Raw genomic sequence first — 23932 nt, forward strand, 5'->3', positions numbered from 1 at the left:
TATTTTCACAGCCACAAGTCTCGCCTGTCAAGCAGTGTGACCTCCCTTGTCAGGAAAGATGTTATCTCTCAAGAGTAAGAAGTTCTCCACAACAATTATATATTTAGGCCTGAATGGGACAATTTAAAATTTACTATGCTGTGGGTGCCTGTATAGTACTTGTGTTATGTAGCTGAGATGCATTCTATATTGAGTTGGAGTTTTTATAGCTAAGCAGGAAAAAGTATTGTGTATTTAATATTTAAGTAGTGTTTGGGTAATATTGTAAATATTTAGTTTGACTCAGCATTCTTATTTGTTTAAGTAATTCATTGTGGGTTATATGTAAAAATAAGTCAATTGTTTTCATCAAGATGCTACCATGTGTGCACCTCGCTTAAAGTAATCCATGAAGTTTGACTCGCATTCCCAGCTCTGTCTTTTTCTTGAGATTGGGTTTATGTTTGGAGTTTATAAAACATAACACTATCAACTTCTACTTTAAATATACCGAATGACCTCCACAGCTGTCTGTGACAATGGATTCCACAGATACACCACTCTCTGGCTAATGAAATTCCTCATCATCTCTATTCTAACTATGATAAAGAGAATAACTCTAGTTTCTCATTCCTTCTTCCTCCCTTTTTTAAATCTCTCAAGCTGTCTGGATAGGGACTGCGGCATTGTTTCTCTTTGCTCCTCTCTGTCGCCTATCCATGCTCCCTTCAGGTATCTTATCAGGATCTTCTTCCATTCCTTAAAACCTTTGCTACATCCTAAATATTAACCCTACCTCAAGTCCTGCCTTCCTGATAGTTTGATAACAAACTAACAGAGGCTATTGTGGTACCGTTCTTAATAAGTGGATTGGGATGGAGGGAGCCATGTGCAGGTGATCCATAAAACTAGGAGCATAAGACATAAGCATAGGAGTAGAAATAGGCCATTCTGACCATTGAGTCTGCTCTGCTATTCCATTATGGCTGATTTATTATTCCCATGCCTTATCTCTGTAACTTTTGATGCCTATACTAATCAAGAAACTATCAACCTCTGCTTTAAATATACCCAATGACAATTCTGGACAATTCTGACTTGATGGAGACAGACGTGAAAGCACAGAGGAATATCTGGAGAAATTTCTGAAATGCCAGTTCGCTGCCGCTGCTACTGTGCGTTCGAGAATCTCCGGAGGGAAGGCCCCAAAATCCCCGGCTTTGCCTGCTGCTGGCGACCGAGGCTGAGGTCAAAGCATTCGGATAGAGATGGTGCTCAGTACTCGGTGTTGGAGGGCTGATCAGAGCTCGAAGTTTTCGGAGGACTCAGAGTCGGACTGTGGTCGGGCATGGCAGGGAGAGTTTTCTTCCTTCTCACGTCTGCGTGAGATGTGGGACTTTCAAGAGACTTTGAACTTTTTTACTGTTCCATGGCCTGTTCTTCATCAAGTTGTGGTATTGTTGCACTGTTGTAACTATATGTTATAATTATGTGGTTTTGTTAGTTTTTCAGTCTTGGTCTGTCCTGTGTTGTGTGATATCACACCGGAGGAATATTGTATCATTTCTTAATGCATGCATTACTAAATGGCAATAGAAGAGGACTGCGTGTCCTCATAATCTAATCTAATGATTTGGCCTCCAGAGCAATCTGTGGCAATGAATGCCACAGATTCACCATCCTCTAGCTAAAGATGGCACAGTAGCACAGTGGTTATCACAACGCTTTACAGCACAGCTGACCTGGTTTCAATTCTCACTGCTGCCTGTAAGGAGTTTGTACATTCTCCTCGTGACCCTGTGGATTTCCTCCAGGTGCTCCAGTTTCCTCCCATAATCCAAAGACATTCCGGTTGGTAGGTTAACAGGTCATTGTAAATTGTCCTGTGATTAGAGTAGGATAAAATCAGGGAGGGGATTGCTGGTGGCATGGCTTGAAGGGCCGATTCCAGACTATATCTCAATCAATAAATAAAGTCCTCCTCCTCTCTGTTCTAACTGGAAGTCTCTCATTCTTCTAAGTTCCAGTGTGTACAAGCCCAGAGATATCAAACATGGCACAAAATGTTAACCCTTTCATTTCCAGAATCATTCTCATGAACCTCCTCTGGACGCTGTCCAATGCCTGTATACCTTTAAGATAAGGGGCTAAAAACTGCTTACGATCATACAAGTACAGTCTTACCAATGCCTTCTAAAGGCTCAGTGGTAACCATAGTCCCAATGGATTGTCCAGTGGAGGAGAGCCTTTAGAGGAGGGTGGCAATAGCTAATTGTGTTAAAGTTTGCTAAGACATTAACAAGAATAAAGGTGGTTTTTGCAAAGTGATCATCCACATGTCCAAGTTTTTGTACAAGCTGCTTTGTTTCCCTGCTGCTTTCCTTTGCCATTCCTTCTGAAATGATTACTTCTGTCCTCCATCTCTCCTTCATTTCTAACCCATGCCCTTTCTGAGTTACGTGACAGAATTGGTTTTGAAAGAATGTAGACCCACTCTTAGCTGGTGCTGAATACAGTAATCATAACTGACAACAGTACGCAGCCTTGATCTCTTACCATGGATATTTCACTGTGGTTACCATTTTTGCAATCAGTATGACCTGATTTCTTCATGGTTTTGTCTACTTTGTTACCAAATACCATTTTATAACATAACTATCATCAGCTAATCACTGCATAAGTATTTTTATAATTGATTTTTTGTTGTTATCAAGGAACCATAGTCATAAAAGACATGTTTACAGAAAACAAAAACTATGAAAATATAATAAATTTAATTTGAAAACCTTAATTTCATGTTCTGAGGGTCTATCTATAATTTCAAACTGCTTCATTGTTATACATATTTTTCATTTGGAAATTTTATTAAAACTTTCATAAGTATACAGACATTTGGTGTATATTAATTAAACATGTTATTTCATCTTTGCAGGATGTTTTAATAATGAACAGGTATTTGTATAAAACATTTCTTCAGTAGGATGATACAAATGAATATTTCACTGACACAATATATATAGTTCAGAAAATGGTAATAATATTGAGTTGTCATTGTAAATAGTTTTTTTATTGCCAAATGTACTAAGGTACAGAGAAAAAATATTGTCTTGCATACTCTTCATACAAGTCAATTCATTACACAGTGCATTGGGAAAACAGTAACAGAGTGCTGCATAAAGCATTAGTTACAGAGAAAGTGTAGTGTAGGCATACAATAGGGTACAAGATCAGAACAAGGTAGATTGTGAGGTCAAGATTCCATGTTATTGTACTGGGAACTGATGAATAGTCAAGTAGGTAGAAGCTGTCCTTGAGCCTCTGAATAGAAGGATATGCCTATGGAACAGAGATGAAGAGGAATATCTTTAGCTAGAGGATAGCGAATCTGTGGAATTCATTACCACAGATGGCTGTAGAGGCTAATTCATTCGATATATTTAAAGTGGACATTGATAGGTTCTGATTAATCATGGCATCAAAGGTTATGGGGAGAAGGCAAGAGAATGGGGTTGAGAGGGATAATAAATCAGCTATTACAGAATGGTGGAACAGACTTGATGGGCTGAATTGCCTGATTCTGCTCCTGTGACTTATGGTTCATGGTCTAAGTTTGTTTTCTTTCAGGCTTTTGTATCTCCTGTCTGATGGGGGTGCATGGATTCCAGATTGTACAAAGGAATGGCCTCAGGAATATTTACGTTCATATGATTGATTTTATAGTGCGAACAACTTTAAGAACTGTCTTGGTCTGTTCTATTGAGTCAGACTCTCACATGGGGAAAACATGGAAAATTCAATATATGTGAATACATATGTGTGTAATACAGCAGTAAATGATTTGCTGTGGAGTACCAGTGAACATTCTGGGAAGTTGCTGTGTAAACCAGTACATTGTTTGTTCTGTTTCTGCTTTGTGGAAGGGATGGAAGAGCAACTTTGTGAACACAATGAAGAAGCAATGGAAAGTGAGAATGAGATTCTAGGTGAAGATGACTCTGAAATTACATGGTGAGTTTATTTCTTAATTATTTTTAGAGATACAGCCTCCGGCCCTTCGAACCACACCACCCCAAAAATCCCACAATGTTGATTTAGTCCTAGCTTAATTAGTGGGATAATTTTACAATAGCCATTTAACCTACCTTTGGCCTTCATAAATCAAAGTATTGAGTACAGGAGATGGGATGTTATGTTGAAGTTGTAGAAGACATTGGCAAAGCCTAATTTGGAGTATTTTGTTTAGCTTTGGTCACCTACAGGAAAGATGCAAATAATGCTGTAAGATTACAGAGAAAATTTACAAGGATGTTGACGGTTATGAGGACCCGAGTTATAAGGAAAGATTGAACAGGTTAGGACTTTATTCCTTGGAATGTAGAAGATTGAGAAGAGATTAGATAGAGGTAAACAAAATTATGAGGGGCATAGATAGGGTAAATGCAAGCTGGCTTTTTCCACTGAGGTTTGGTGGGACTACAACTAGAGGTCATGGGTTAAGGGTGAGAAGTGAAAAGTTTAAGGGGAACATAGTGAAATTTCACTCAGAGGGTGGTCAGAATGTGGAACGAGCTGCCAACACAAGGGATGCAGGCAAGCTCGATTTCAATGTTTAAGAGAAGTTTGTATTCGTACATGGATGGTAGGGGTGTGGAGGGCTATGGGCCTGGTGCAGTTCTATGGGAGTAGGCAATTTAAATGGCTCAGCACAGACTAGATGGGATGAAGAGTCTGTTTCTGTGCTTTTCGATAATTCTACACGTTACGTTTTTGGAATGTGGGAGGAAACCAGAACACCAGGGAAAATCTGCACATTTCACGGGGAAGACGTACAAACTCCTTACAGAGGATGTCAGTATTGAACGCCAGTGCCCTGAGCTGCAATAGCATTGAACTAACTGCTATGCTACTTTGTTGATTAATTTACAGAACTAAGGTGTCAAATATAAACATAGGAAATAGCATGGAATTCATCTCCACCTGAGCCATGATCTAGAATCACGTTCCAGAAACAGGCCCTGAGCCCACCTCATCCGTCATCCAACAGGCCCTTAGCCCACCTCATCTGTCATCCAACAGGCCCTGAGCCCACCTCATCTGTCATCCATAAATCCCATTTGGCTGCATTAGGACCATATCCACTGATGCCTTTCCTCTCCAAGTATCCATCCAAAAGTATTTTTTCAACATTATATCAGTCTCTAGCATCCCATTCCATATATTCACCATCCTAAGCATGGAAAAGTCTACCACTCAGATCCCCTTTAAACTTCTGGTGTTGTAAAATAATGCGCTAACCGCTACATTATGCCAGCGTGGTACAAATTCTTACAGCAGCCATGGTGGCATCAAATTCATGCCCATGGACCAGTGGTCCTCAACTCTAGTACCCCATTTATAAAATCATTTCAAGGTATAAATAGTGGAGACGATGTCACAGTCAGCCAGGTAATTTCTCAGTTTTAACTTCGCTCACACTGAATGGCAGTGAACCCAATTGCATAGAAAAGTCACACAGAATTAGAGGGGAAAATTCCAACAAGGCTTCACTGGATACCTTAGCAAGCAAGGTACAGTTAGAGGGTACAGAAGACTCACAGACAAAGTCAAAATCCAATAAATTTTAACTAGTTTCAGAAACTAGTGATTCCTACAAATGTAGGCAAGGCTTCACTTACAAAAGATAATTCCAAGACTGAGGCTACATGTACACTAGACTGGATAAATCCATAACTGAAGTTTTTTCTCTTTGTTTTGACCCTCCGTCCACATTGAAACGGTGTTTTCCTCCCCCGAAAACGGAGCTTTTCAGAAACGCTCTCCAGAGTGAATAAATCTGAAAACGCCTAATATCCGGCATAGTGTGTACGGGGTAACCGGCTATTTTAAAAACTGCTGTCATGACGTGCCGGAACAAATGATGGCGGCAACGCGGCATTTCATTGTTTTCTTGAACGCAACCTGCAACACCACAACAATATCTGACAATAGATGTGTAACAGCCTAGTGTAACATTGTATGGAAATACAAGATAACACTGATGCAGACATGTTTTATACATTTAACAAGGTGCTTTATTAATGTATTGCTTGTGCAAACATTTAATAGATGCAATTGTTACTTTTGTCCAGTAACTCGTTTTATTGCACATGTTAAATACAGCAAAATAATACACAAAGACATGGCAAAAGTAAAGGCAAACAAATGAGGTAACAGCAAATTTCACTTTTACCCAGTAACAAGCCTTATTGCATTTAGTTGTAGCTGTCGTCTCTTTCATCGGTGAAGAGACTGTGGCAGTAGGAAATGTTTCTGGACAAATGCGCACCAAGTCTTTCATTTGGCAATTTCCTTTTAAGTTTTTCTAGTCTGTAACTGGACAAATGCGCACCAAGTATACTGTTTCCTCTTCACTTGTTTTCTGTGCGTCCTGCACATGCACAGTAAGAGGAGATTCACCCAAATATCCGTTTTAATGTGGACAGAGGTATTTTCAAAAATGCCTAGTGTGGATGTCTGTCGTTTTTACACGAAACCGGTGTTTTCAAAATTATTTGGTCTAGTGTGATCGTAGCCTGAGCAAAGGAACAAAGAACCTCTGTAGGGCTACTAACCAGGCACAGGTGAAAACAATGAACTAATAATTAGCCTAATAGCCAGGTGAGCAGTAAGGGATCGGCCTTGTCATCTCTGCCTCCCTCTGGTGGCCAGTTCGAGGTGTGACACTGCAGCCCACTCCTGACAGCCCAGGACACATCAGGATGGTGGCGGTGGAAAGCCTGGATCAGGTCCGGGTCTAAAAATATATCATGCTGGCATCCAGGTATGCTCACTGGACCGTATCCATCCCTGTTGACCAGATAGCGGAGGCTGTGATCATAATGTCAGGAGTGTATCAGTCTTCTCACCACCTACAATGGAGGAGACAGAGGAGGGATTACTGGTGTCAACTGGGAGATGTGAAAAGTAAGACTTACTCTCATAAACCTAGGCAGAGCCAGCTGGTAAGTAACAGGGTTTACCCATATGATGGACTTAAATGGCTCAACAAATCTCAGAGCCAACTTTCTGGATTTGACTCGCAAAGGTAAGTCCTTAGCTGAGAGCCAAATGAAGGGGTAAATAAATCTCTTCCTCCTGTTGGCTTGTTTCTGGTGACAGATTGAGGTTTACTTCAGAGCTGCCTGAACCCTTCTCCAGGGGATCCTGCATCAACCAATAAACTTCTCTGCAGCTGGAACCCCAACTTCCACTTCCTAACCAGAGAAAAGTGGCAGTTGAAACCCAAAATGGCTTTCAAATGGGGATAAGCCAATGGAGGAGCCCTTCAGGGTGTTATGTGCCAGTTCTGCCCAGATTAAGAACTGACTGTAGGATGATGGTTGGGAGGACACAAAGTAGTGGAGGTATTCCATGAGGTCCTGAGTTAATTTTCATGGTAGGGGAGTCTAGGACAAGAGGGCATGACTTCAGGATTGAAGGACGTCCACTTAGAACAGAGATGCGGAGGAATTACTTTAGTCAGAGGGTGGTAAATCTGTGCAGTTTGTTGCCACAAGCGGCTGTGGAGGCCGTCATCAGCTGCATTTAAGGCAGAGATAGACAGGTTCTTTATTAGCCAGGGTATCAAAGGGTATGGGGAGAAGGCAGGGAAGTGGGGATGACTGGAAGAATTGGATCAGCCCATGACTGAATGTCGGAGCAGACTCGATGGGCCGAATGGCGTACTTCTGCTCCTATATTATGGTCTTATGGTCTTAACCCAGTCCATCTAACCATTAGACTGGAGGTGGAAACCTGAAAAGAGACAAATAGAAAAGCTAAACAGAGACCAAAAAGCCTTGCAGTAACAGGACATGAACTGGGGACCACAATCAAACACAATTTCAGATGGAATGCCATGAATCCTAGCAACATTCTTTAACAAAGTATCAAGACATTCTTTGGTGGAGGGAAGTTTAGGCAGGGTAAATGAAGTGAGCAGCTTTAGAAAAATGGTCTACCACCACTAGAATTACAGTGTGATGATGGTAGGCCAGTAATGAAATCCATAGAGATGTGGGAGCAGGGGCAATGTGGAACCAGTAGAGAATGCGGAAAATCAGCAGGGTGCTGCTTAGAAGACCTGTGTTGAGCACAGACAGAAAAGGTGTGCACTAATTATATAATCACTTGTCATCACTGGCCACTAAAAGTGTCCTCCAGTAAACTCAAGTCCTCCCCAGCCCAGGATGGTCAGCGATATGAGAAGCATGACCCCAGTGGAGAACTTCAGATCTTATTGCCTGGGGAACAAACAGAAGATGCTGCTGGAACCCTGTTGGGAATGGGTCGTGTCTTCAATGAAACAGCAAATGGGAGCCAGAATGCTGTCTCTGGATATGACGAACTCTGGAGCGCGGTTCTTCTCTGAGCTCGTACTCTGAGTTCTATACTGCTGGGAAAGAGCATCAACTTTCACATTCTTTGAGCCTTGTCTTTAAGAGATAGTAAAGTCAAAGAATGCGAAAACAAAGTGTCCAGCTAGCCTGCCGGGGATTCAAGCATTTAGTCTCCTGGATATAGGCATGATTTTTGTAATCTGTCCATACAAAGGGGTGTTTGGAACCTTCCAACCACTCTTCTAATGCTAGTTTGACTGCTAGGAGCTCTCGGTTACCAACATCACAGAAAAAGGTGACATTGGGTCAGAAGGTGTTGAATTATTGTAGATAGAACTAAGGAACTGCAAGGGTGAAAAAAAAACAAATGTGAGTTATATACTGACCCCCAAACTGTAGTGAGGATGTGGTCGACATTGCAATGGGAGATAGAAAATGCATGCCAAAAGGGCATTATTACAATACTCATGGGGGATTTCAGTATTCAGGTAGATTGGAAAAATCAGGTTGGTGCTGGATTATAGGAGGGGGAAATTTCTAGAATGCCTACAAGATGCTGTTTTAAATGCAGCTCATGGTTGAGCCCATTTGGGGATCAGCTAATCTGGATTGTGTGTTGTGCAATGAACCAGAATTGATTAGAGAGCTTAAGATAAAAGAACCATTAGGGGAAGGTATCATCATATGATCTAATTCATCCTGAAATTCAGGAAGGAGAAACTAAAGTCAGATGTATCAGTACTACAGTGGAGTAAAGGGAATTACAGAGGCATGAGAGAGGAGTTGGCCAGCATTGACTGGAAAAGCACACTGGCAGGGATGATGGCAGAGCAGCAAGGGTTGGAATTTCTGGGAGCAATTCAGAAGGCACAGGATATTTACATCCCAAGGAGGAAGAAGTATTGTAAAGGCAAGATGACACAACTATGGCTAACAAGAGAAGTCAAAGCCAACATAAAAGCCAATGAGAGGGCATATAATAGAGCACAAGTTAGTGGGAAATTAGAAGATTGGGAAGTTTATTAATACCAACTGAAGGCAACTAAAAGAGCAATTAAGGTAAAAATGCAATACGAAAGTAAGCGAGCCAGTATTTAAGAGGAGGCCAAAAGTTTCTTCAGATACATAAGGTGTAAAAGAGAGGTGAGAGTGGATAATGGACTGCTGGTAAATGATGCTGGAAAAATAGTAATGGGGACAAGGAAATGGCAGAAGCACTGAATAAGTATTTTGTATCCATCTTCACTGAAAGACACTAGCAGTGTGGTGGAAGTACCAGGTGTCAGGGGTCATAAAGTGTGTGAAGTTACCATTACTAGGGAGAATATTCTTGGGAAACAAAGGTCTGAAGGTAGACAAGTCACCTGGACCAGATGCTGTACACCCCCAGAGTTCTGAAAGAGGTGGCTGAAGAGATTGTGGAGGCATTAGTAATGATCTTTCAAGAATCACTAGTTTCTGAAATGGTTCTGGAAGAATGGAAAATTGCAAATGTCACTCCACTCTTCAAGAAGGGAGGGAGACAGAAGAAAGGAAATGATAGGTTTGTTAGTCTGACCTCAGTGATTGGGAAGATGTTGGATTCAATTGTTAAGGATGTAATTTCGGGGTACTTGGAGACATATGATGAAGTAGGCCATAGTCAGCATGGTGTCCTCAAGGGAAAATCTCGCCAGACAAATCTGTTAGAATTCTTTAAAGAAGTAACAAGCAGGATAGACAAAGGAGAACTGGCTGATGTTATGTACTTGGATTTTCAGAATGCCTTTGACAAGGTGCCACACATGAAGCTGCTTAACAAGCTATGACCTATGGTATTACAGGAAAGATTCTAGCATGGATAAGGCAGTGGCTGATTGACAGGAGGCAAAATCTGGGAATAAAGTGAGCTTTTTCTGCTTGGTTGCTGGTGACTAGTGGTGTTCCACAAGGTTCTATGTTGGGACCAATTCTATTTACATTACATGTCAATGATTTGGATGACGGAATTGATGGTTTTGTTGCAAAGTTTGCAAATGATATGAAGATAGGTGAAGGGAAAGGTAGTTTGGAGGAAGTAGGTGACAGAAGGTCTTACACAGATTAGGAGAATGGGCAAAGAATTGGCAGATGGAATACAGTATCAGGAAGTATATGGTCATGCACTTTGGTAGAAGAAATGAAAGGGTTAACTATTTTATGGAGAGAAAATACAAAAAAAGTGAGGCGCAAAGGGACTTGGGAGCTTGTGCAGGATTCCCTAAAGGTTAATTTGCAGGTTGAGTTTGTAGTAAGAAAGGCAAATGCAATGTTAGCATTCATTTCAAGGGGACTAGAACATAAAAACAAGGATGTAATGTTCGGAGTTTAGAAAGTATTAGCGAGGCCTCACTTGGAGCATTGTAAGCAGTTTTGGGCCCCTTATCTCAGAAAGAATGTGCTGAAACTGGAGTGAGTTCAAAAGAGGTTCACAAAAGTGATTCTAGGATTGAATGGCTTGTGATATGAAGAGTATTTAATGGCTCTGGGCCTGTATTAAATGAAATGCAGAATGAGGAGGTGACCTCACTGAAACCTATCAAATGATGAAAGGCCTTGATAAAGTGGATGTGGAGTGGATATTTCATATGGTGAGAGAGTCTAAGTTCAGAAGACACAGAGTGGGTTCCTTTTAGAACGGAAATGAGGAAGAATTTCTTAAGTGAGAGCGATGAATCTGTTGAATTTGTTACCACAGGCAGCTGTAGAGGCCACGTCTTTAAGTTTATTTAAGGCAAAGGTTGATAGATTGTTGATTGGTCAGGGCTTGACGAAATGGGGGTGCGGAGGGGAAGGCAGGAGACTAGGGCTGAGAGGAAAAATAAATCAGCCATGATAAAATGGCAGAGCTGACTTGATGGGCCAAATGGCCTAATTCTGCTCCTATATCTTATAGTCTTATGGACCTGTGCTGACCAGCTAGCATGTGTGTTCATGGATATCTTGAACCTCGCGCTCTGGCAGTGTGTGATACCCACGTGCTTCAAGCAGGCTTCAATCATATCAGTGCCCAAGAAGAGCATGGTGACCTGCCTCAATGACTATCCCCCATTGGCACTTGCATCCACATTGATGAATAATTTTGAGAGGTGGAGTTGAAACATATCAGCTTCTGTCTGTGTGTCGACTTGGATCCTTTCCAATTTGCTTACTGAAGCGACAGGTCTACAGCAGATGCTATCTCATTGGCTCTTCACACAACCCTACAACATTTGGACAGCAAAGATGCATACATTAAGATGCTCTTTATCAATTACAGCTCAGCATTTAATACCATCATTTACAGCTCAGCATTTAATGCCATCATCCACAGCTCAGCATTTAATGCCATCATCCATCCCCTCAAAACTAATCAGTAAACTCCAAGACCTGGGCCTCAATACCCCCTTGTGCAATTGGATCCTGGATTTCCTCACTTGTAAACCCTAGTCAGTTTGGATTGGCAAAGGCATCTCCTCCACAATCTCCATCAGTACAGGGATGTGTGCTTAGACCCCTGCTGTACTCACTTTACACCTATGACTGTGTGACTAATTACATCTCCAACACCATATACAAGTTTGCTGATGGCACTGCTATTGTAAGCCGTATCAAAGGGTGGTGATGAATCAGCATACAGGAAGGAGATTGAAAATTCGGCTGAGTAGTGTAATAAAAACCTTTCACTGAATGTCAACAAGACCAGGGAACTGGTTGTAGACCTCAAGAGGGAAACTAGAAGTCCATGAGCCAGTACTCATCAGTGGATCAGAGGTGAAGAGTGCCAGTAACGTTAAATTCCTGGGTGTCACCATCTCAGAAGACTTGTCCTGGACACATCATATAAATATAATTGAAAGAAAGCAGGATAGTGCCTCTACTTCCACAGGAGTCTTCAGAGATTCAGCATGTCATCAAAACCTTGATAATCTTCTACCAATGTGTGGTGGAATGTATCTGCATTACAACCTGGTATAAGAACACCAATGCCTTTGAGAAGAAAATCCTATAAAAGGTATTGGATTCAGCTCAGTACATCATAGTTAAAACTCCCAGCGTTGCAGTAGAAAAGCAGCATCCATCAAAGATCCTCACCATCCAGGCCATGCTCTTTTCTCGCTGTTGCCATCAAGTAGAAGGTACAAGAGCCTCAGGACTCATAACCACCAGGTTCAAGAATAGTTACTGCCCCTCAACCATCAGGCTCTTGAAGAAAAGAGGATAACTACTCATTCTACTTCTGGTGTTCCCGTAACCGATTGTCTCACTTTAAGGGCTCTCTCTTCTTATTTTATGCTCTCATTATTTATTGCTATTTATTTATGCATTTGCACAGTCTGTTGTTCATTGATCTGGTTTACGGTTACTGTTCTATAGATTTACTAAGTATGCCTGCAGGAAAAAGAATATCAAGGTTGTGTGTGATGACATGCATGTACGCTGATAATAAATTTTACCTTGAACTTTGAGCAGTTGAGATTCACAGGCCTAGATCCAGTGGCCTAGGAGAGCTGTGGGTTATGAAGCCACCGCCAGGGATAGCCAAGAATCAGAGAATGTCGGGAGGACTCAAGGAGATATGGAGAAATTGTTTTAAGTTGGGTTTTCCTTATAGTCAAACACAGAGGCTTTGTTCTATACTTGATTAGTCCAGAGCCGATGGGCTTGCCATCTGTAGCTTCAGCCTTCCAGGGCAAGGGACAGGTCTTAGAGAGAAGACACATCTTTTGTCCCAATTTGATGTCAAGGAAGTTATCAGCTGCATCAGAGTCCACAAATGCACTAAGTGCAATGGTTTTCTCACTGGGGTCGTTCCAAGTGGGGGTGGCTGATAGTAAATGAGAGTGGGGTGTCTTGAGTTGGGTCATTCCACTTGCTAAGGTCCTTCCGAACACCCCGCACCCCAGTGAGCTTTTGTCTTTTACTGCTCTCTGAGGGCAGGAGACACACGGGTGGCTGTAGCTCCAGAGTTAAGACAATGCCCCTCTCTCATACATCTCTCCTCCTCAGATGTCAGAGGAGTTTATCCTAACAGCATCAGTTTATTTTCTAGCTGTTGACAAGAATGGGAAAGCTCAGGAGATGGCGATCTCAGTGACAACCGTCTTGGAGTGACACAAGAAGTACGGTGTTCTCTCATCTCACAAACATGGTTATGAGCCAGTTCATCTTTCACTTCTTCAGAGGCCGCAGTGAAAGGTTGTGAGGAGTGCTTCAAAATCCCATTGGCTTTCAGCTGCCAGAGTCCAGAATTCTATTGCAAAATCTGCAACAGATCAGGCCTCCTGGCACAGATCTAGCAGCCACCTAGCTGCCTCCCAGCCACTCACTGGTGGTCAAAAACATGTTTAAGGGTTCCTTGTACACTTTTCAATCACTACAAGTTGTAGTTTGCTGGGACTGTAGAGCAGTTGCCCACTTTAGTGCATAATCTGACTGCAGCGATATAATGAGGCAGTCTTGGATTTGTTAGACTGGAAGACTGAGGATTGGATCTCAAACACAAGGACACACTGAGACAGAAAATCTTTGCATCTACCTGGATTCAACTGGCACATTTTCAGGTCACACTATCCCAGGAGGCAGAAGTGGTGCAGGCATTGGCATTGCACCAGAAGAAGGATCTTAGGGAAGCCATGCATGTAACAGCTAAAGAGACTCAGCTAATTGCTTAACAGCATCCATCAGCTGCTGCAGTTGTCCCTGATGTTTTCCAGACAAAGTTCCCTGCTTAGCAACAGTAGCACAGAGCAGTTACTCCTCTGCGACGTCCATCATGATGGCTCAGTCTTGCTTACAGCTCACTGGGTAACTTCAGTCTTAACTTCCCTCACACTAAATATTGGAGATCCCAATGCAGAGAAAATTCACAAAATTATAGCATGAAGAATAGCATGATTAAGCATATTAATGCGTGGCTGAGAGACTGGTGTAGGGGGCAGGGCTTTGGGTTCCTGGATCATTGGGGCCTCTTCTGGGGGAGGTATGACCTGTACAAAAAGGACAGGTTACACCTGAACCCAAAGGGGTCCAATATCCTCGCAGGCAGGTTTAATAGAGCTGTTAGAGAAGGTTTAAACTAATTTGGCAGGGAGATGGGAACCAGAGTGATAAGGCTGAGGAAGGGGAAAACAGAAATAAATCAAAGTTAGTGTGCGACAGAGATGATAGAAAGGACAGGAAGGAGATGAGGCATAATCACAGCCAGTGGGATGAGTTACAGGGCAATAGAGGCATGGTGCAGTTAAAACAGAAAGCAACAAATACTGTACTGAAGGTGTTATATTTGGATGCATGCAAGATAAGACATAAAGTGGATGATCTTGAAATTCAGCTACAGATTGGCAAGTATGACGTTGTGACTAAAGGATGGCTGCCATTGGGAGCTGAATATCCACAGAAATATGGTGCATCGGAAAGATAGGTTATTAGGCAGATGGGGTGGTCTGGCCCTGTGTATAAGAAATAATATTAAATCATTAGAAAGGGAAGGCGTAGGATCGGAAGGTGTAGTGTCTCTATGGATTGAGTTAAGAAATGGCTAGGGTAAAAGGACCCTAATGGCAGTTGTATACAGGCCTCCAAATAGCAGCTGGGATGTGGATTTCAAATTACAGCAGGAGATAGAAAAGACGTGTCAGAAGGGCAATGTCATGATAATTGTTGGGACTTTAATATGAAAGTGAATTGAGAAAACCAGGCCAGTACTGGACCTCAAGAGAGAGAATTTGTAGAATGTTTAAGAGATAGCTTTTTAGAATAGCTTGTTGTTCAACCCACTAGGGGATTGGCTGTGCTGGATTTGGTGTTGTGCAATGATCCGGAGGTGATAAGAGAGCTTAAGGTTAAGGAACACTTAGGGAACAGTGATCACAATATGATCAAGTTCACCTTGAAATTTGAGAAGTAGAAACGAGATTCCAATATAATGGCATTTCAGTGGAATAAAGGAAATTACAGTGGCATGAGAGGGCAACAGGACAAGATTGACTGGAAAGGGACACTCGCAGGAAGGACAGCAGAGCAGAAATGGCTGGAGTTTCTGCGAAAAATGAGGGAAGTGCAAAACAGATGTATTCCAAATATAAAGAAATTTTCGAATGGAAGAAGGACACTACTGTGGCTGACAAGTCAGAGCCAAAGTAAAAGCAAAAGAGAGGGCATACAATGAAGCCAAAACTAGTGGCAAGATAGAGGACTGGGAAGCTTTTAAAAACTTGCAGAAGGAAACTAAGAAGGTCATTAGGAAGGAAAAGATAGATTATGAATGGAATCTGGCAACTAATATCAAAGAAGATACTAAAAAAATTTTAAGTATATAAAGGGTAAAAGACAGTTGAGGGTAGATATAGGACCACTAGAAAACAATGCTGGAGATATTGTAATGAGAGACACAGAGATAGGAGAGGAACTGAATGCGTATTTTGCATCAGTCTTCACAATGGAAGGCATCTGCAGAATACCGGACATTCAAGAGTGTCAAGGAAGTGAAATATGTGCAGTCAAAATTACAACTGAGAAGGTGCTCAGGAAGTTTAATAGTCTGGGGGTGGATAAATCTCCTGGACCTGATGGAATGCACCCTCAGGTTCTGAAGGAAGTAGCTGCAGAGATTGCAGAGGCATTAATAATGATCTTTCAAGAATCGATAGATTCTGGCATTTTACTGGATGACTGGAAAATTGTAAATGTTACTCTGCTATTTAAGAAGGGTGGGAGGCAGAAAGGAAGCTATAGACCTGTCATCAGTGGTTGGAAAGTTGTTGGAATTGATAGTTAGGGATGAGATTACGGAGTACCTAGAGGCACATGACGATAGTCCAAAGCCAGCATGGTTTCCTGAAAGGAAAATCCTGCCTGACTAACCTACTGCAATTTTTTGAGGAAATTATAAGCAGGGTAGACAAAGGAGATGCAGTGGATGTGGTGTACTTGGATTTTCAGAAGTTTTTGACAAGGTGCCGCACAGGAGGCTGCTTAGCATGATAAGAGTCCATGGAATTACAGGGAAGTTACTAGCATGGGTTGATCGGCAGAAAGCAGAGAGTGGGAATAAAGGGATCCTATTCTGGTTGGCTTCTGGTTACCAGTGGAGTCCCACAGGGGTCGCTGTTGGGACCGTTGCTTTTTACGATGTACGTCAGTGATTTGAACTATGGGATTAATGGATTTGAGGCTAAATTTGCCGATGATACAAAGATAAGTGGAGGAGTGGGTAGTTTTGAGGAAACAGAGAGCCTGCAGAGAGACTTAGATAGTTTAGGGGAATGGCAAAGAAGTAGCAAATGAAGTACCATGTTGGAAAGTGCATGGTCGTGCACTTTGGTGGAAGAAATGAACTTGCAGACTATGATTTAGATGGAGAGAGAATTCAAAACACAGAGATACAAAGGGACTTGTGTAGGATATCCTAAAGGTTAACCTCCAGGTTGAGTTGGTGGTGAAGAAGGCAAATGCAATGTTGGCATTCGTTTCTAGAGGTACAGAATATAAGAGCAGGGATGTGATGTTGAGGCTCTATAAGGCACTTGTGAGATCACACTTGGAATATTGTGTGCAGTTTTGGGCTCCTTATTTTAGAAAGGATATACTGACTGTGGAGAGGGTTCAGAGAAGATGCACAAGAATGATTCCAGGAATGAAAGGGTTACCGTATGAGGAACGTCTGGCAACTCTTGGACTGTAATCCCTGAGGTTCAGGAGAATGAGGGGTGAATCTTATAGAAACATTCCGAATATTAAATGGCCTGAACGAATTAGATATGGCAAAGTTATTTCCCATGGTAGGGGAGTCTAGGACAAGAGGGCACAACTTCAGGATTGAAGGACGTCCATTTAGAATAGATATGTGGAGAAATTACTTTAGTCAGGGGGTGGTAAATCTGTGGAATTTGTTGCCATGAGTGGCTGTGGAGGCCAATTCATTGAGTGCATTTAAGGCAGAGATAGATAGGTTCTTAATTAGCCAGGGCACCAAAAATTATGGGGAGAAGGCAGAGGAATTGGGATGACTGGAAGAATTGGATCAGCCATGATTGAACAGAGGAACAGCCTCGATGGGCTGAATGGCCTACTTCTACTCCTACAAAATCTAACAAGGCTTTACTGTATTCCTTTGCAGGCAAGGTAGATTCAGAGGATCCAAAAAAAAACACACAGGCAAAGTCAAAATCCAAAAAAAAATTAACTAGAAAGTAGAGATTCCTACAAACAAAAGCAAAGGTCCACTTTAAAAAAAAATGATTCCAAGACTGAGCATAGAAACAAGGAACTTCTATAGGCCTACAAACAAGGCACAGGTAATATCAATGAACTAATAATTAGCCTAATAGGCAGGTGAGCAGGAAGGGGTTGGCCTTGTCATCTCTGCCTCCCTCTGGTGGCCAGTTTGAGGTGTGACAAATGATCCCCAACCCTAATTCCAACACCAGTTCTTTACTTATTTGTCAGCTTGTATATGTGTCAACACATTCTGTAACTGAGAAAAATTAAACTTGCCCACAAATAATTTAGAATTTTTTATTGCAGATAGAATTACAGATAATACAGTAATTATTACTCTGAAACAATTATTTGGACCTGGATAGAATATACAATACAGTCTGCAGGCATTTAAATTCCAGCATCTTAAACGTGGATGTTATTCTGTTTAATTTAGCCAGACTAACACCTGGGCTAGGTGCAACACAGCTAGCTTGAGAAAATTACATCAATGCTGGATGTGCTTGTGTAGTCTTCTTCTTAAGTCCGTTCACCACTACTGGGGCATAGGCTACCGACAGCAGCTTGCCAGAGTCCTCTGTCCTGGGCCAGTCTTTCAAGTCCATGTGTAACCCAAGGATATGTCTGCTAGGTGAAGATCCTTCCTCTCCCTGTGAGCGATGAGGTCTTTGGAGATTCAGTTGGTGTTTATGCAGCTCTGGATTTTATAGGATGGGGTTGCTAGCCCCATGCCCAACCCACCACTTTTTGCAGCCAGACTTGGAACTATCCATGGCAGAATTTAATATAATTATGAAGCTTCTTTTGTAATTCCAACTTGTGAATAGTTATTTTAATACAATTATGAGAGATACAGTTCTAACTTATTGTGGGATTGTTTTAAGCAATTATTTTTTACTGATAATGGTAGTGTCAAGTTAGTCCAAAGATAGTAAAGATACTGAACTAGTAGACTATCATGATGTTTCACCATGCAGGAAGTTAGCAAATGTATTTTAAGTTCCAATTCTATAGTCTGACTTAATGCAAGAGAAGTGAATGCTGTTTTGATATTTTGAAAATTGAAAAAAGTTGATATTACCTTGATATTGAAATATTATTCATGCTAAATACTTGTTACTTCCACATTTAACATTAAATCTATCAGTTTGTAGTAACTATTCCTCTGATTTTGTCCTATATACATCAACTAAGTGTTAACAGAGTCCAGTGTAGTAAAAGGGGTCTGTATGACTCTTTGTTATCACTACATTAATCTAGAAATAGCGTCAATCTGGTTCAAAGTTCAAAGAAAATTTATTATCAAATTACATATATGTCACCACATACTACCCTGAGACTCACTTTCTTGCAAGCATTCAAAGAAAAGTAAAACAATACCATAGAGTTCATGGAAATCTATACTTAACAAAGACTGACAAATATCCAATGTGTAAAAGAATACAAATTGTGTCAATAATTCAAAGTTCAAAGTTCAATGTAAGATTTATTATCAGAGTACATACATGTCATCACATACAAACCTGAGGTTCTTTTTTTGCTGTCATACTTAGCAAATCTGTAAAACAGTTACTGTAAACTGTGCAAATGCAGATATAAGTAAACAGCAATAAATAACGAGCATGAAATAACAATATAGCAGAGTCCTTAAATGAGTGTAGCTATTCCCTTTTGTTCAAGAGCCCGAAGATTGAGGGGTAGTAACTGTTCTTGAACCTGGTGGTGCGAGTCCTGAATATCTTCTGCCTGATGGCAGCAGCAAGAAAAGAGCATTGCCTGGGTGGTGAGGATCTTTGATGATGGATGCTGCTTTTCTATGGCAACATTTCATGTAGAAGTGTTCAATGGTTGGGACGGCTTGACCGGTGATGTACTGGACTGAATCCACTACCTTTTGTAGGATTTTGTGCTCAAAGGCATTGGTGTTCCCATACCAGGCTGTAATGCAGCCAGTCAGCACACTTTCCACCGCACATCTATAGACGTTTGCCAAGATTTACAATGATGCACCAAACCTCCACAGACTCCTAAAGAAGTAGAGGTGCTATCAGGCTTTCTTTGCAATATGATGGGTCCAGGACAGATCCTCTGAGATAGTGACAGGAATTTAAAGTTACTGACCCTCTCCACCTCTAATCCTCTGATGATTACTGGCTCATGAACCTCTGGTTTCCTTCTCCTGGTTTTATTGACATTGAGTGCGAGGTTGTTGTTATTATGCCACTCAGCCAAGCTTTCAACCTCCCTTTTGAATGCTGATTCATCACTCCCTTTGATACAGCCCACAACAGTGGTGTCATCAGCAAGCTTGTATATGGTGTTAGAGTTGTACTACTGTACTTAGCCACACAGTTATAGGTGTAAAGCAAGTAGAGCAGGAGGCTAAGTACACATCCTAAGGTGTTCCTCTGCTGGTGGAGAATGTGGTGGAGATGTTTCTGCCAATCCGAAGTGACTGGGGTCTACAAGTGAGGAAATCCAGGATCCAATTGCACAAAGGGGTATTGAGGGCAAGGTCTTGGAGTTTACTGATTAGTTTTGAGCAGATGATGGTGCTAAATGCCGAGCTGTAATCGATAAAGAGCATCCTGATATATGCATCTTTATGTCTAAATGTTCCAGAGTTGTGTGAAGAGCAAATGCAATAACATCTACTGTAGACCAGTTACTTCAGTAGGTGAATTGGAGTGGATCCAATTTGCCACTCAGACTGAAGCTGATGTGCTTCAACACCAGCCTCTCAAAATGGTTCATCACTGTGGATGCAAGTGCCATTGGGCGACAGTCATTTAAACAGGTTACCATGCTCTTCTTGGACACTGGTCTGATTGAAGCCTGCTTGAAGCAGGTGGGTACCACACACTGCCAAAGCGAGAGGTTGAAGATATCCAGTTTGTCAGCACAAGTCTTCAGTACTCAGCCACATACTCCATGCGGACTGGGTACTTTCCTTGGATTCATTCTTTTGATGGCAGCCCACACATTATCTTCAGAAACCGAGACCAAAGGATCATTGGGAAAAATGGGGGTGCGCGATGGTTCTTCCCTGTTCTGGTAGTCAAAACGAGCATAGAAGGCATTGAGTTTATCAGGAAGTGAAGCTCTGCTGTCCCCCTATATTGCAAGATTTAACCTTGTAGGAGGTTATGGCATTCAAACCCATCCACAACTGTCGAGCATCCCTCATTGATTCCAGTCTGGTCTGGAATCTCCATTTCACCCGAAAGGTGGCTTTCCGGAGATCATTGTTGCACCATGTAGCATTCTTGATCTCCAGACTTGAATACCTCTGATCTGGCTCTCAGCAGGTTCTGGATTTCATTGTTCATCCAGGGCTTCTGATTGGGGAAAACCCTGAATATGATTTTGTGGGGATGCAGTCATCCACAGCTGTTTTAATAAAGTCTGTAACGATCCTTGTGTAGTCATTCAGGTCCACAGATGAGTTCTTGAAGATGGCCCAGTCGACTTACTCAAGGCAATTCTGTAACCATTCCTCAGCCTCCTGCATCCACCTCTTAGCTGTCTTGAGATCTGGACCCTTGCTCTTTAGGCTCTGCCTGTACACTGTTAGTAGGAGTACAGCCAAATGATTCAACTTAGCAAAATGTGGTCTCGGGAAGGAACAATAGACATTCCTTATCGTAGTGTAGCAGTGATCTAATGTGTTGGGACCTCTGGTGTAACAGGTTACATGTTGGTGAGAATGCAGGGTTTACTTCAACTATAATTTGAAATGCATCAGAAAGGGCTGTTTGTTGTTTACAGAGAGCATCATGCAGTTCTGTGAGCGCTTGCTTATAATCATCTGCTGGTGGTATGTAAACTGCGGTCGGGATCATGGATGAGAACTGTTGATGCAAGTAGAATGGTCTACATTTATTCATTAGTTGTTCTAAGTCAGGGGAACAAGAAGTTGACATCTGTGCAACAAAGAGAATTTACTAAAAAGCATACACCGTTACCTCTTTCCTGAGGTTCGATCCATTCTGAAAATCATAAAACCTTCTGATTGGATAACTGTGTCCACATGTTCGCTGTTAACCGAGTCTCAATGCAACAAACAATTGAGATCTACCTCATCTGTGTCAGCAGCCTTGCCCTGTGATCTTCATTCCTTTTTTTGGAATTTATTTTTTATTGAAGTTCATCATCAAACAAACATTTCCATAAGATGTATTTCAGGTACTGTACATATATATCATATAGTCATATTTGTCACAAATTTCCACATAATATTTATCTGAAGTATACACTTATAGAAAGGAGAGGAAAGAAAGAACAATCAAAAGAAGAAAACTATGTACAGAGTGGGGAGTGATCTTTTTTTTATAACATATTCATTGACTTGTGAGAATAAAATCAGGCCTATGAGGTGTTATGTAGTTAAACCATTTTTCCCAGTATGAAACAAATTGTTCCAACTTATGATTAACAGGTGCTGTTATCTTCTCCATTTTGTAAATGTCCATTGTAGTTTCCATCCATACATTTAAAGTTGGGCTCTCCTGTGATAACCATTTCCTGGTAAGGGTCTTTTTACCAGCCACCAGCAGTATATTCATTAAATATTTATCTCTTTTCAACCGTTCTTGAGGTATATACCCAAAATATGTGGTCTTACTTTCTAAGGGTATTTCACATTTAAAGATGTCTTGTAGGGCATTGTATATCCCACTCCAACAGTCTGATAACGAGGCATTCCCAGAAAATATTATAATGGTTTGCATTTTGATTTCCACAATTTCTCCAGCAAACAGGGGGGGTTACTATCATAGTGAGATTTCTGAGAAGTTGTAATAAAATATCTTATCAAGTTTTTCCACCCGAACTTCCTCCATTTCTGTGAACTGGTACACTTCCATTGATACCTCCATATTACTGTCCAGTCTTCCTCAGATATTATTATCCCTCCTCCCTTCTCCCATTTTGTTTTAATGTATGAAGTCGAATGTGTTTTAAGATTTGACAAACCCTTATACACGCTTGAAATGATTCTAATACCATTGTCTGAATTATATGCTTTTCTAAATAGTGCTTTCAAACATGTACTTGACTTGGTTACATTTTTAACTGTCCTATTAACATACTGTCGCATCTGTAAATACCAATAAGAGTCTTATTTTTCTGATGTGTTTCTCTTTGAGCATTTCAAAACTGAACAGTGTTCCTTCTTTCATTATATTGCAAATAGCTGTTATTCCTTTAGCTGTCCAGTCCTTAAATCTAGCATCCAGTTTATTTGGCGTAAAATCCGAGTCATATGCACACCATTTAATAATTGCAATGTCTCTCTCTAGTTTATATTCTTTTATAATAGTTTTCCATATTTTAAGAGTCCATTTCACCCAATAGTATCAATACTATTTATGTAACTTTGTAGGTTGTTATTAGCCAAAATTGCCTGTATGGGGATGGAAAGTATCCTCTCCTCAATGTTTTTCCATTGAGCGTCATATGATGGGTTGCACCAGCATATCACAGCTCTCAACTGTGCTGCAAAATAGTAATCTCTAAGAGAAGGTAGAGCCCATCCCCCCTTTTCCTTGGCTAATTGTAAAGTTCTGAGACAGACCCTAGACCTTTTACCGTGCCATATATATCTTGATAGCATCTTGTTCCATTCATTGAATTGATTTTGGTTCATCTCTATTGGTAGGGTCTGAAAGGGATATAGAAATCTGGGCAGTATATTCATTTTAAGAGATTCAATCCTTGAACTGAAACCAAGAAAAGGAATTAGGTTCCATCTTGTTATATCTTCCTTAATTTTTTTATATATAGGCTGATAATTGCATTCTGATAATTTTGCCAAATCTTTTGGCATAATGATGCCCAAATATTTGACATACTCTGTTTGCCATGCCCAAGGATATCTACTTTCAGTTTCTCTTGGTGGGCTATAGCTATATGAAAGTAGTTGGGTTTTATCTATGTCGATCTTGTATCCTGATAATTGGCCATATTGTTCAAAGGATTGCATCAATTTAGGTAAAGAGCATGTTGATTGCCCTAGATAGATCAAAATGTCATCCGTGTAACAGGCCAATTTATGGTCTGTCCCTTTAATAGTAATTCCCCTGATATCTTCACTTTGTCTGATGTGTTGAGCTAATGGTTCCAGATATAATGCGAGGAGTAGTGGTGACCATGCACAACCCTGTCTCATGCCCCTTTCTAGGATAAAACTATTAGATAAATATCCATTGATTTTAATCCTAGCAGTAGGATTGTCATATAGTGCCTGTATAGTTTTAATATTTGTGTCAAGTAGACCAAATCTATGTAAATTCTGTAAAGAAAATTCCAATTAACTGAATCAAATGCCTTTTCAGCGTCCACACTTATCACTATTG

At 41.0% G+C, this 23932-nt stretch overlaps 1 protein-coding gene across 1 annotated transcript in view; it reads left to right on the forward strand.

The window, feature by feature from the left end:
* The window catches only part of cfap74 (cilia and flagella associated protein 74), a 355344-nt gene that overhangs the window by 50043 nt on the left and 281369 nt on the right, over positions 1-23932 (forward strand). The window contains exon 4 of the mRNA XM_063032843.1: positions 3900-3987. Coding sequence (XP_062888913.1) covers positions 3900-3987 — 88 coding nt within the window. The remainder of the gene's footprint in view (positions 1-3899; positions 3988-23932) is intronic.

Source organism: Mobula hypostoma, chromosome 25, assembly GCF_963921235.1.
Source record: "Mobula hypostoma chromosome 25, sMobHyp1.1, whole genome shotgun sequence".
NCBI classification, from domain to species: domain Eukaryota; kingdom Metazoa; phylum Chordata; class Chondrichthyes; order Myliobatiformes; family Myliobatidae; genus Mobula; species Mobula hypostoma.